Source organism: Danio rerio, chromosome 2, assembly GCF_052040795.2.
Source record: "Danio rerio strain M-AB ecotype USA chromosome 2, GRCz13ab, whole genome shotgun sequence".
Classification (NCBI taxonomy): Eukaryota; Metazoa; Chordata; class Actinopteri; order Cypriniformes; family Danionidae; genus Danio; species Danio rerio.
The window spans coordinates 62,793,123-62,808,127 of NC_141022.1; the positions used below are offsets into that span (position 1 = coordinate 62,793,123).

At 39.7% G+C, this 15,005-nt stretch overlaps 1 protein-coding gene across 11 annotated transcripts in view; it reads right to left on the reverse strand.

Annotated features, from left to right (window-relative positions):
• The window catches only part of epb41l3b (erythrocyte membrane protein band 4.1-like 3b), a gene marked incomplete at its 5' end in the record, with an annotated part of 118,334 nt that overhangs the window by 63,493 nt on the left and 39,836 nt on the right, over positions 1–15,005 (reverse strand). For 5 of the 11 annotated variants that reach the window (NM_001443248.1, NM_001443250.1, NM_001443249.1 and 2 more), the window contains 5 exon segments: positions 301–376; positions 454–496; positions 3,974–4,078; positions 8,354–8,503; positions 11,513–11,595. In NM_001443248.1, coding sequence (NP_001430177.1) covers positions 301–376; positions 454–496; positions 3,974–4,078; positions 8,354–8,413 — 284 coding nt within the window. 11 annotated transcript variants of the gene reach the window in all.

Consider the following 15,005-nt stretch of genomic DNA (forward strand, 5'->3'; position numbering starts at 1 on the left):
AGTAATTAATTTATTTACTTACTAACATAAATAAACAATTAATAATACATTTATTTTGGTGTTTATTCATTTTTGTTAATGTTAGTTAACGTTATCCAAATTAACTCACAGTGCATAACTAATATTAACACAACTTTGGGTTTTAATAATGCATTAGTTAAAGTTGAACCATGCTTAATAAATGCTTTGCAAGGTTATTCATACCCAGTTAATGTCAGTAAATGCATTAAAATATTATATAAGTTGTATAGGTATAAATATAGGTTGTGAATGTTCTTGTGTCAGTGGATTGATGTGCACCTGGTGATGTCCTCCGAGAGCTGCGCTGGATCTGGAGGATAAAACTTCACGTTGAAGGCGAAGCTCCAGGGAGAAGCTGAAAAACAAGAGCTACTGTCAGATCCTGCGGATGAGAAAGAAGACAAAAGCACTTGTGTTTGAGGGAAAACCTACTGCTGATCTGCTTCTTGATCTCTTTGGAGGCGTCCAGCCAGTTCTGGAGGAAAAGAAACATCAAGAGTTGCATTACAAAAACTAATGAAAATCACAGTCAGGAATCACAGTCGAGGGTTGCCAAGTCCACTGTTTTCCCGCAGACTTGGCTTACTTTTAAGGTTCCTGTGAAATTAAAATAAAGAGTATCACGTCATTTAGCAGACACTTTTATCCAAAGCGACTTACAAATGAGGACAAGGAAGCAATTTACACAACTATAAGAGCAACAATGAAGAAGTGCTGCAGGCAAGTGTCAGGTGTGTAAAGTGTAAGAAGCAAAACATTAGTACATTTTTATTTTTTGCAGTACAGTTAGCGGTAGAACCAGAGAGGCAATTGCAGATTAGGAAGGGAAGTGGAGACTAAATAGTTGAGTTTTTAGTGGTTTCTTGAAGACAGCGAGTGACTCTGCCGTTCTGATGCAGTTAGGGAGTTCATTCCACCAACTGGGCAGATTGAATGCGAGAGTTCGGGAAAGTGATTTCTTCCCTCTTTGGGATGAACCATGAGGCGACGTTCATTCACAGAACGCAAGTTTCTGGAGGGCACATACATCTGCAGAAGAGAGTGCAGATAAGAAGGAGCAAAGCCAGAAATCGCTTTGTAAGCAAACATCAGAGCTTTGAATTTGATGCGAGCAGCAACTGGCAGCCAGTGCAAATGGATGAGCAGCGGAGTGACATGTGCTCTTTTAGCTTCATTAAAGACCACTCGTGCTGCTGCGTTCTGGAGCAGCTGAAGAGGATTGATAGAGTTAGCTGGAAGCCCGGCTAGTAGAGAGTTGCAATAGTCCAGTCTGGAGAGAACAAGAGCTTGAACAAGGAGTTGAGCTGCATGTTCAGATAGGAAGGGTCGGACCTTTCTGATGTTATAGAGTGCGAATCTGCAAGATCGAGCAGTTCTAGAGATGTGGTCAGAGAAGTTTAGTTGGTCATCAATCGTTACTCCAAGGCTTTTCACTGTTTTGGATGCAGTAATGGTTGCCCCATACATCTGGATTGAAAAGTTATGGTGTGGAGTCGGGTTGGCAGAAACTTCAAGCATTTGTTTTCGCGAGGTGAAGCTGAAGATGATGATCTCTCATCCAGTGTGAAATGTCTGACAGGCAGGGTGAAGTTTAAGTAACAGTTTAAGTAACAATTCACAACATTTACCACTGGTTTATTATTAAGATATTAACTGTTTATAAGCACTTATAAAGCATGATCTGATTTTACAACCCTAACACTACCACCCCACACCTAAACCCAACTACTTAGAGATGCGCGGTTGGCGGTTATAGCCGCGGACTCCGCGGATAAACCGGGGATCGGGCGGATGACATTACGAAAAAATAATATTTTAATTAAATTCGGGCGGGTGGCAGGCGGTTGTACTGTTTTTATAGGCATAGCTGGCGCACCAACAAAAAAGCCTAGGACTGACTTCACAGAATGGGAGGAGGAATCGGATACACTAATTCTGGATGAAGTACAGAAGTATTCCTCTACAAACTTCCGTATAGACGGATCAGCAGAGGAAAATCTACTTCCTTTTGGGAGAAACAAGGCCAGTCATTCCCACGACTACAGCACCTTTCCAAGAGAATTCTATGCATTTCAGCAACAAGTGCTGCGAGCGAGCGCTCCTTCAGTGCAGCAGGGCGCATTATAGTGGCTATGCAGGCGCGCCCGTCTGAATCCTGACACAGATGCTATTTTATTCCTGCATTGTGCCAAGAAAAAAATCAAACTAGACCTAAGGTCAGGCATATTAAACCAATTAGCCTATGTTATTTAGGCTACACATATGTTCAATATAAACTTTTGAGTTCGGTCAGCTGATAATTTTACGTTCATATTGGTTTAGCCTATTCTATTCTAGACATGTTGGCCTCGCTTTTACGTTCCGAGGCTAAGGTTATTTTGCCAGAATTTATTTGTTGCAACTTTAATGGCGTAGTATTTCGTTATGCTTCAGGTTTGAGGGGAATGGGGATAATCCTAAATCCATGGGTTATTGGGGCACTTGTCATACATGGACTTTAGCCTGGTCAGACTTTATGTTCGCTCAAAGAGGGATGGCAAATCTATTTTTCTAATTTAATTTCTAATTGTGGGGGTGACTGAGCCTACAAGGTTTAGGCACGATATGACGTTTTTATAAAAACTTTTTTCAACTGTTTGCCAAAGCATGCGAGTATAGCCTACATTAAGATATTTATGTTAATATTTTTTTTACTGCCTGTTGTTTCTTTTGGCATATAAAATAGGTATTGTCTGATAGAGATATCAATTAAGGTTCATCTGTGTCGCAGAACTGGTGTTGTTTCCGATTTCTACAAGCTCAATAACATCCACAGCAAAAAATAAAAAATAATAAATAAAAAAATAGTCGAAAAACTGTGCCCATTAATTAGATGTGCAAGGCAAGCAGGTACGTTTTTGGGGTTGCTATGGACAACTACAAATGTAAACATTATTAGGCCATAATGTAAATGACTTATTATTCTATCTATTTACTAAAAAATAAAGTAAAATAGGCATTTATTAGTAGGCTAAATAGCAGCATGTTGAAATGATGTGTCAATGCGTTTTCTATTAGACTACAATAAAAAAAGTTGTATAGTACAGTGCGTTTCATTTAGGCTATTTATTTATTTTTGTCCCTGTGCGCCGATTGGAGACGGAGTTCACTGCTGATGAGAGCTCGGGTGCTTCTCATTTCTTATTTGTGCATCCTCGTTTCCTTTCCTTGCTTTCTTTCCCGTGTTTCCACCCACCGGGATAACGGTACGAGGGAAGGACGCAAGGAAAAGACTCAAGGACCGAGGAATCGAATCAAGTAAAAAGACACGTCCTCGTATCTTTAGCGTCACTTCAAAGCGTCTTCAATTAATGACGGCGGGCGGCTGCGGTTTTAAAAATTGGTAAAAAATGTTAGTGCGGATGGATGGCGGACGGATGATGAATTTTGTCATGCGGTTGCGGATGAAATAATAGCCCATCTGCGCATCTCAACAACTACTAACTATTAATAAGCAGCTAATTAGTAGTTTATTGAATTAAAAATCTTGGAAAATTGTTTGTTAAAAGCATAAATTGTACATTAAAATAAAGTCTGACTTAAAATAAAGATTATTTAGATTTTAGATGTTAGTATCAGTATGTTAGTTTGAAGGATATCTATAATCAAGTGTCTCCAAAACAGTGACAAAATTCCTGTCTGGAAGATTAAAAAAAACGCATATAAACATCTTAAGTTTCTCATCAAATCTTCTGACTTATCAAATGGCTGTTCATTTGATATGCTTGAGCTCAACCACTCTCACCGGCAGAGCTGTGAGAAAAATGTTATTGGCTGGAGGAGCAACTCTATGTCCCGCCCTCTCATCATGTTCCAATTGAGATTACATCCCGTGACCTGTGATCTGATGCAACGTGCATTCAGTCAAAAGTCTGATATGTTATGAAATGGTTAAACATTGAATGTTTCACACCTTCTGGCTCTCAGTGTCGCTGTAGGTGATGCCGAAATAATCCTTCTCCAGCAGATTGAGGTGATCGCAGACCTTATCAAACAACACCTGACCCCTCGCCCGCTTCTGTAGAACACACACACACACACACACACACACACACACACACACACACACACACACACACACACACACACACACACAAAATTGTACCAACAACTCAATTCTGATCTTAAAAGAAGATTTTTTCAAAATAATTTCAGACAATAATATTATAATATATATAATATAATAATATAATATATAATAATATTTAAAAATATTTTGTCAAACAACAAAGCTACTTAGTATAAAACATTTCAAAACAAATTCCAAATAAAAAATAACTTCTACAATTATAAAAGCAGCTTTTTTGTACATTTTTCTTTATTAGTGTTGTGATTGTCAGTGATCTAGCGGCTGCAGATTGCTAATGTACTACAAATCCGACATTACGTGAACTACATATCCAGTCATGCACCGCTCACACGCACCTGTTCCTCATTCAGGAGATGAAACACACTCATGGCTGGGAGCTGCTCATGAACTGATTACAAGGACTATTTATACAGCACACACACACATCAGGGCTGAGTCTTGTTCAGCTGTATTGCAGTGGTGTAAAGTACTTAAGTAAATGGACTTTGTTACTTTACTTAAGTATTTTTGGCTACTTTGTACTTATACTGAGTATTAAAAATATAAGTAACTTTTACTCTGTACTTCATTACATTTTTGATTGAATATATGTATTCTTTACTCCAGTACATTTGAAAGGACGCTTATTGTTACTCGTTAACGACAAGTCGGCATCTTTATCTACCATGGGTAATTTGTTGGGCGGACGAGGCGATATCGCCATCTGCAGGGTGCTGAAGGTACTGTATGCTATTTATAGGCTAAATCACGTGAATATGAATTAGCAGCTAATGCCATGGGCCTCATGTATCAACGCTGCATACGCACAAAAACTTGCGTACGCCAGGTTTCACGCTCAGAATCGCTCAAGTTTGGATTTACTAACGATGAACTGAACGTGGGAATGTGCGCAGCTCCACGCAGCTTCATGGCTGGCGTATGCACATTTTTTGTGCGTGTCTGTTTTATTTCCATTGGCGACTCCTAGAGGCAGTTGTGTTAAATTCCTCTCTACAAAGTGTCTGAGCCTTGCAATGGCAGCTGTATGAGACGGGTTCATCTAGCAGGTATGTAAGATTTCCATACCATACAGTTGACCAGCTAAACATTAAAGCACAATTTGCAGCGGTCGCCTGTTTTCCCAATGTAATCTGAGCGATCTACTGCACGCACATTGCTATAAAGACACCATCTGAAGATGAATTTGCATGCGTGAATCAGAAACATTTCCATTCAATAAATGTGCAAATAAAATATGATGCACAGACTTATTAATGATTCCTACTTGTGTTCCTCGTGATAAATAGTGGGCAAAATCTGATATGTAGCGGGGAAAAAAAAGAAAGAGTTCATCAGACGCTGGATTCGAACCGAGTTCATGCTCGAACGTGTCAAAACATGTTGACATGCGTTTTACGAGCTGCGCCACTGAGACTGTTAAGGGTACTACAACATTTTACACCTATAAATCACTCAGTGCGTTGTTCAGACCCAATTGTGTAAACCGCATCAGCTAAACTCTCCCACTCTATTTTTTTCTTTTGTTATTAATTCCGGAGAACAAACTTGCAAATAACACCGCTTTTCCTCCGGTCTAGCTTCGAAAGCAGCACCTCCAATTCACATTCTGTTCAAAGTTTCTCTTCTTGCTTGCTTTTGCCGTTGCTTTTTCGTTGGGTTTTGCCAAAGTAGAGTCATTAGCATATTCATACGGGGGAGGAGGCAGGGAGGGAAAAAAGAAAAGAAAAATCGTGAGATTCGGCGTGCACAGTGTTTCATACATCTGAATTATTTCTGTGTATGCACATTTACAGCTTTGTGCGTACGAAATGTTTTAGTATAATTTCCACGCAAGTCTTCGTACATGAGGCCCCAGGTGTTCAATTAGCGACATGGCTGCAGCCAGTGATGAAGCCGAAGTCGGCACATCAAGCAGTGCCAGCACTGATGACCATCCATGGCCTTATCTGAAAGAAAAGTTCTCATTCGCCGATATGCAGAATGGCTCTTACAGGATGCAGTGTCTACTTTGTTTGCCACGAACACCCAAAATAAGTGCTTTTAATAATGTATCATCAAATTTGAGAAAACACATTGAAGTAAGAGTCTATTTAATGTTCATTAAATGTGAGTTTAATACAGTTACTAGCCCCTTTCACACAGTGATACCGGTAAATATCCGGAAAATTTCCGGAACAACTTTACCGGTATATTCAAAAAAGCGCTGTTCACACAGGCGAGGACGTTACGGAAATTTTCCGGAAAAGAGCATTCACACATCTACTCCAAAATACCGGTAAATTCTGACATCATTCACCACAAATGAGCTTTAAACGGCTGCGCTTGTATTTGTAAACATTTGACTAAATTACAAACTCTGTGGATGATCAATATTGTGAACAACTTTCGCAGGATCACTTTCGCATGTCGAGATGTTCATAATATGTGCGTGTGCAGGCGCTTGTAGGCGCACGCAAAGCTTGAAGGTAAACAAACAACGGCTTATCATAAGCATCTCATCGATGATTATTTACACAGTTGGCATTAAGAAGAACATATAAACGTGATCTGACTAACATCCAGCAGCTAAATGTGTCTGGAAAAATATTCAAAGGCTTTTATTCTTACAAACCGCGCGGACGTGAATGCGTCTAACTGCTGTGATTGGCTAAAGTAGACATCTCACGTCAGCACGTTCTAGACGTGCACACGCTTATTACGGGAATCTTCCTTCTGCATTCACACAGCGCAGCATTCCGGCAAATTGCCGGTAATGATACAACTTCTCTTTCCGGAAAATAGCCAGAACGAATTTACCGGTATTTTCAAAAAGGACCTGTTCACACATACAGACCTTTCCGAAAGGTCTGTATGTGTGAAAGGGGCTACTGATATGGCAAAAACCACTGCGACATGACATGACTATTAGTGATGTATTTTTCATTGAATTTATATGTAGTTTATGAAGTTGAAAAATAAAACGGCTCCTCTTTGTTTAAGTTTAATACAGAGAAAGCATCCTAATCAATTAAAAAACTCCTCAAAATAAAAGTATTGGCCCCCTCTGAGACTGAGAGGTGAATCACATGAATGTCAGCTCTGATTTTTTTTTACTAAGTTTTACTACTTTTTTTTGTTTGTTTTTTTAATTGTTTGTGCCTTTTTTGAACATTTGAGTTTGAGGCTTTTTGTTCTTCTTTTTTTTATCTTTGTTTTGCCATTTTAAAACATTGAGGTGTTCAACGTAATTTCTATATTATGATATAAAACCTTTCTTGGTGTTCTTTGAGCCTAAATTCAGTATGAGTAAAATACTTAAGTTCTTTTAAAATTAAATACTCTAAAGCACAGGTGTCAAACTCAGTTCCTGGAGGGCCGCAGCTCTGCACAGTTTGGTTCCAACCCTAATTAAACACCTGATCAAACTCATTGAGTCCTTCAGGCTTGTTTGAAACCTACAGGTAGGTGTGTTGGAGCAGGGTTGGAACTAAACTGTGCAGGGCTTCAACCCTCCAGGAATTGATCTAATACTTTTACTCTAGTCTTATTGGAATTGGTGACTTGTAACTTGTAATTTTTACAGTAAGGTATCTGTACTTTTACTCAAGTATGGTTTTCAGGTACTCTTTCCACCTCTGCTGTATTGTGAACATCACGACGCGTCTTCCTCGTTTAGCCTTGCCGTATTAGACCCTTGCCTTGCTTTATTTTTTGTCTGCTGCCTGCCTTTTGTCCGTCCGCCTGTTTACTGATCACGACTCTGGATTACCTGTATACATCTGTTTGCCCCTCTATCGACTGTGGCTTGCCTGATTATTCTTGTTAAACCCTGCATTTGGATCCACACTCTTTTGTCAGTGTTCGATGACATTACAGATAGTAGTATTGCTCTGTACATTTACAATGCTCTCTTTTCCTTTTTTATTATTGAATACATAGATATTTAGATATTTTATATTTATATATATCTTTTAACTAATGTTTTACATATTTATATTTTTATATAATTTTTCTTTATTTTATATTATGCACATTTTCAAAACAATATGCAATTTTTAAGCACTCGAGCTTTAATGTATCTGTGTTTAGAGCTGCACAATTTGCCTAAAACCTTACTGTGATTTTTAAAATTCATTCATTTTTCTTCTGCTTAGTCCCTTATCTATCAGGGGTTGTCACATGTTATGACTGAAGCTCCAGCTTATCCCATCATGCTTTACTGACCTCCACAGTGCAGGTGTAGTCGGTGCCGTCCAGCAGTGTGATTTTACACTCCATGATCCTCTGTCTGTAATTGCGGCCCAACGCTGACCACGACAGCCTGCTGCTCAGAGACTTCTGGGAAATGTAGTCTTCTTCACGCTGATGCTGACCCTAAACACACACACACACACACACACACACACACCTAGCGCATTAAATATGCAGATATGTCAGATTTAATTGGAATTTATGCAAGTTTAGATTTTATGCATTAATATATATATATATATATATATATATATATATATATATATATATATATATATATATATATATTTGTTTTCAGTGAGGACTGTATGTTTTGAATGAGAAGCTGTAATGTAGCGGTGGTGGCGGGATAAATGTTGGTGTGGCGCCCTGCCAAGGAAGAATGAATGTGAAACCATGTGTGTGTGTGTGTGTGTGTGTGTGTGTGTGTGTGTGTGTGTGTTTGTGTGTAAACAATTAAAGTCAGAATTATTAGCCCCCCTGAATTATTAGACCGCTTGTTTATTTTTTTTTCCCAGTTTCTGTTTTACGAAACACATATAGCTTAAAGGGGCTAATAATATTGACCTTAAAATGGCGTTTAAAAAATTACAAACTGCTTTTATTCTGGCCGAAATAAAACAAATAAGACTTTCTCCAGAAGAAAAAACATTATCAGACACACTGTGAAAGTTTCCTGAATCTGTTAAACATCATTTGGGAAATATTAAAAAAATAAAATAAAATTCACAAGGGGGGCAAAAAATTTTGACTTTAACTTTATAGCACAACTGAGCCTAAATTCATTTAAAAAAAGAGATACTCATTAAGATAGATATATTAATAATATAAATTATAATTATATATTATATTTATATAATAATTATAATTATAATATAAATATATTTTTATTTTATCTAAATCTAAATTTTTTATTTATCTATTAATTTGTATTTTTTTTAAGTAAAACAAATTATTAGTCAGTTTTTTTTAATAAATCAATAATATTTTTATAATTTTGAAACTTTTACATTTTATTATTTACACAATTAAGACTTTTCTCCTCCCATTTTTTTCTTCTGACAACTCCTACATTTATTTACACAAGTCTAGCTTTAATCCATTAATGTTCTATTCATTTGTATTTTATTTTTCACAGTAAAACTAATTATGCTTAGACATTGTCTTAACAATACTTTTAATATTTCAACATGATTTTAAGCATAAATTTATTTAAATTGTAATATTTTTATAAAGACAGATTCATTTAAATGCTTAAACCGACATTAAATTAGACACAGATTTAAATGCACACACATTTATAAACACATTAAAACAGATTATTTAACAAGAACAAGAGTGCTGTGATCCTACCATTTAAAATATATCCTATCAATATATGTTTTATATTCTGAGATTTATTGATTCTGTTAAAGACATGTACGTTGTCTTCTTTTGACATTGAAGTGTAATAGAACTGAGAGTATGCCGATCTGTTCCTGAAGAGCATCATTTGATAAGCGAGTCTCTTGACACCTGCTATTTCCAGACTGCAGCTTTATTTCAGTGCTTCACCATGAATAGATTCCCCTCATTAAATCACGTTACATCATCTTTATTACCTGCTTTCCAGAAAGATCCTGAAGGTCTCGCTGGGATTATCTGTGAGAATCCTCAGTATGTTGATGGTAATGCGTGACCTGTCTCTGCTTATATAATCTTTACACTCTATTATCACCATGCTGAAGTGCACAGGTTTATGCTCAAATCAGCTTCAGGGCTTTAGGAAACACAATCCGACAGCTTCACAGAGCAGAGTTTAGATTAAAGCTGAGCAGAAAGTCAACAAGACTATATGAAACAAACTCTTCAGAGAGTTACATCATAATTCATACTTAGCCATCAGGACTTCATTCTGCTATGATTTACATTACACAATACTGACTTTGATGAGTTTTCCTCTTTCAAGACTCAGTTTTATCCACACAATCAGGGCTGGAGCAAGCTGAACTGCCGCTTTAGGCAAAGGACAGTCACACCGCCCTCAAACCTAAAGTGAAAGCTGGCCACCCTCTCTATTGTGCCGCACTAGACACGGATATAACTGAGGGCGCGGGTGGTGAGGGTAATGTCGCGGACGCCACCCTCTCTATTCTGCCACTCTAGATGCGGATATAACTGAGGGCGCGGGTGGTGAGGGTAATGTCGCGGACGCCGCCCTCTCTATTCTGCCGCTCTAGACGCAGATATAACTGAGGGTGCGGGTGGTGAGGGTAATGTCGCGGACGCCACCCTCTCTATTCTGCCACTCTAGACGCGGATATAACTGAGGGCGCAGGTGGTGAGGGTAGTGTCAGGGACGCCACCCTCTCTATTCTGCCGCCCTGGATGCGGATATAACTAAGGGGGCAGGTGGTGAGGGTAGTGTCAGGGACGCCGCCCTCTCTATTCTGCCACTCTAGACGCGGATATAACTGAGGGCGCGGGTGGTGAGGGTAATGTCGCGGACGCCGCCCTCTCTATTCTGCCGCTCTAGACGCAGATATAACTGAGGGTGCGGGTGGTGAGGGTAGAGTCAGGATTAGAAATGTGCTGAAAACATCTGCTCTCCGTTAAACAGAAATTGGGGAAAAAAATAGGGGGCTAATAATTCTGACTTCAACTGTACATGTCAAATTATTATGCATCATATTGATTTATCAGGCCGTTTGGTAACTTTTTCCCCCCAAATTCTGACTTAAATGAACATTATTTAATTCTGTTTCATTATGCAATTTTTATTTTTGTATCAAGCGGTTATTTTTGAGGTCAAAGAAAAAAGGCGGAGCCCAAAAATTAAGGCCCCGCCCCTAATCAATATTCAGTTTCAGTTGCAAATACTTCTTTAACATAAAAGTCTCAGTAGCATTTCCCGGAGATGGGTTGCAGCTGGAAGGGCATCCGCTGCATAAAATATATGCTGGATAAGTTGATGGTTCATTCCACTGTGGTGACCCCAGATTAATAAAGGGACTAAGCCCAAAAGAAAACGAATGAATGAATGAAAAATCTCAGCAACTTCAAGTTGATAAATTGCTCCACATTATTAACTGAATGTGACACACATATGAGGAATATATGAGGTGATCAATCACACATATGTGGGAATCTCACCTTTCTGTGTACGTCCGGAGTGTGTTCAGTCTTTGGCGGGTCAGACGCTTTAGTGTGTGTCTTCTGGACGTCCGGTTCTGGTCCTGCTCCAATCGTCATGGCCAATCACACTGAAACAACACAGATATTTTCAGACGCATTTTCACAACCGGCCTCCGTTTCTCCGTCACTGGAAGCAGAATGCCGTAGGTTTATATTTAGCGTGATGTTTACGCCGCTGTACTGTATTTCTGAAAGCCAGCAGCTGAAGTATGTGACACTGAGCTCTTTATGTGCTCAAACACATTTAGACTGCAGTCGTGCTCTTTTCAGAGTGTCAGACACACCCACCCACACACACACACACACACACACACACACACACACACACACACACACACACACACACACACACACACACACACAATCATGTTTCAGAGACAACCCAAACAAACACTTAACAGATTACAATCATAAATGTGTGCAAACCTGTAATATAGACCTCTTTAATATAGATATCTTTATTTTGTGTACGAAATATCGCACCAAAGTATATTGCGATAAACAATATTAATGTCATTTTCAGTAATGCCACTCATAATATAACGCCAGACAACATGATATCACCACAATGCTAGTACACTCTTCCAAACAACACATCATATTTTATTCTTAAGAATACTTCATTTGATTATACAGTGCATCCGGAAAGTGTTGACAGCGCTTCACGGTTTACACATGTGTTTATGTTACAGCTTTACCTCAAAATGGACTGAAATGATTGATTTCCTCAACATTCTACACACAATCCCCAATAATGACAATGTGTATAAAGAGTTTTTGAAATTGTTGCAGATTTATCAACAATAAAAAAGCTGATAAATCAGATGTACATCAGTATTCACAGGCTTTGCTCAATACTCTGTTGATGCCCCTTTGTCAGTGATTACAGCCTCAAGTCTTGTTGAATATGAGCTCTGCACAGCTGTCTTTGGGAATGTTTGCCCGTTCCTCTTTGCAGGACCTCTCAAGCTCTATCAGGCTGGATGGGAAGTGACGGTGTACAGACATCTTCAGATCTCTCCAGAGATGTTCAATAGGATTTAGGTCTGGGCTCTGGCTGGGCCACTCAGCGAGTCATTGTGAAGCCGCTTCATTGATATGTTGGCGGTGTGTTTTGGGTCATTGTCCTGCTGGAAGATGAAGCGTCGCCCCAGTCTGAGGTGGAGAGCACTCTTGTGCAGGTCTTCATTCAGGATGTCTCTGTACATCGCTGCATTCATCTTTCCCTCTATCCTGACTAGTCTTCCAGCTCCTGCTGCTGAAACACATCCCCACAGCATGATGCCAACACCACCATGCTTCACTGTAGAGATGCTGTTAGCCTGCTGATGAGCGCCGCCTGCTGTTCTCCACACGTAACGCCTGGCGTTCACTCCAAACAGTTCAGTTTGAGTCTCATCAGAGCAGAGAGTTTAGTTTCTGATGCTCTGAGAGTCCTTCAGATGGCAAACTCCAGGCGGGGAGTGTCTTCCGTCTGCCCGCTCTACCATACAGACACCTGATTGGTGGATTGCTGCACAGATGGTTGTCCTTCTGTAAGGTTCTCCTCTCTCCACAGAAGAGCGCTGGGGCTCAGACAGAGTGACCATCGGGTTATTGATCAGCTCCCTGACTGAGGCTCTTCTCCCCGATCACTCAGCTTAGATGTCCGGCCAGCTCTAGGAAGAGTCCTGCTGGTTAAACATCTTCCACTTACGGATGATGGAGGCCGCTGTGCTCACTGGAGCTTTCAGAGCAGCAGAAATGTTTCTGTCAACTTCCCCAGCTTTGTGCCTCCAGACAATCCTGTCTCTGAGGTCTACAGACAGTTCCTTTGTCTTCATGCTTGGTTTGTGCTTTGACATGCACTGTCAACCCTGAGCCCTTATATAGACAGGTGTAGCCTTTTCAGATCATGTCCATCAGCTGAACTGAGCACAGGTGAACTCCAGTGAAGCTGCTGAGACATCTCCAGAGTGATCAGTGGAGACTGAATGAACCTGAGCTCCATTTAGAGCCTGTGAATACTGATGTACATCTGATTTTACAGCTTTTTTATTTGTAATAAATTTGCAACAATTTCAAAACCTCTTTCTTCACATTGTCTTTATGGGGGATTGTGTGTAGAATGTTGAGGAAATCAATCAATTTAATCCATTCTGGAATAAGGCTGTAACATAAAAACATGTGGAAAAAGTGAAGCGCTGTCAACACTTTCCTAATGCACTATAGTCATTTGAACAGTTTGATAATCAGGCATTGAAATCAGAAAGTGAATACACACATCCTAAATAAATAATATTAGATATTAACATAACTAAGACCGGCGAGGCAGTGGTGCAGTAGGTAGTGCTGTCGCCTCACAGCAAGAAGGTCGCTGGTTCGAACCTCGGCTCAGTTGGTGTTTCTGTGTGGAGTTTGCATGTTCTCCCTGCCTTCGTGTGGGTTTCCTCCGGGTGCTCCGGTTTCCCCCACAGTCCAAACACATGCGGTACAGGTGAATTGGGTAGGCTAAATTGTCCGTAGTGTTTGAGTGTGTGTGAGAACGTGTGTGTGAATGTTTCCGAGAGATGGGTTGCGGCTGGAAGGGCATCCGCTGCGTAAAAACTTGCTGGATAAGTTGGCGGTTCATTCCGCTGTGGCGACCTCGGATTAATAAAGTGACTAATCTGACAAGAAAATGAATGAATGACTCAGACCGCCTGTTTTTTTGTGATTTCATGATCAAAAATTAACAAAAGTTGCAATTGTTAGTGATTTTTCTAAATTCTTAAAGGGTCACGAAACACCAAAACACATGTGTTGAGCTGTTGACAGTGGTATATGTGTCCCACACTGCTAAAAACACTATTAGGACACCTATATTTCACTAAAAAGTGTAAATTGGTTGTTTTTGCGTTATTTCAAGCAAATTGGTACTTCCGGTTTGAAACAAATTTTTGAAGCTGCGTCACGGTCATGACATAATATCGTGTATTCCAGCGTGCAGACTGGAAGTCTGTGCCAGAGTGTGTCTTATTACGTCTTACAGTGTGATGCATTAATGCATGAGTAAAGCTTTGTTCAAACCAATCAGCGCGCTCTATTGTGCAACTTCATTAATATTCATTACTGTCACAGTGTTTAGACGACAGAGACGCCACGTTGTGTTGACAAAACAAGCGTGAAGTGTTGCTTTTATAGTTTGCTGCAGTGAAGTTTTGTTTTCATTTTCTCTCTGTGAGAGCTCAGCTGGAGTCACGTGTGGATTAACAGTGTACGCGACGCTCGACAACAATAACTTACGTGTCTAAGGAGGATTATTGTTTACCTGAGAGCTGTTCTCATCTGCAAACGCTGAGATCCGGATTCGCTTGTAGTCTCCTCTTAATAAAGACGCGGCTCTAGTTGCTGGTGATTGTCCTGTCTCTACAGATCTGGTAAGTGAGCGACCAGTGCTCTTTGTTTATTCAGTTTGTTCGTATCGAACTAA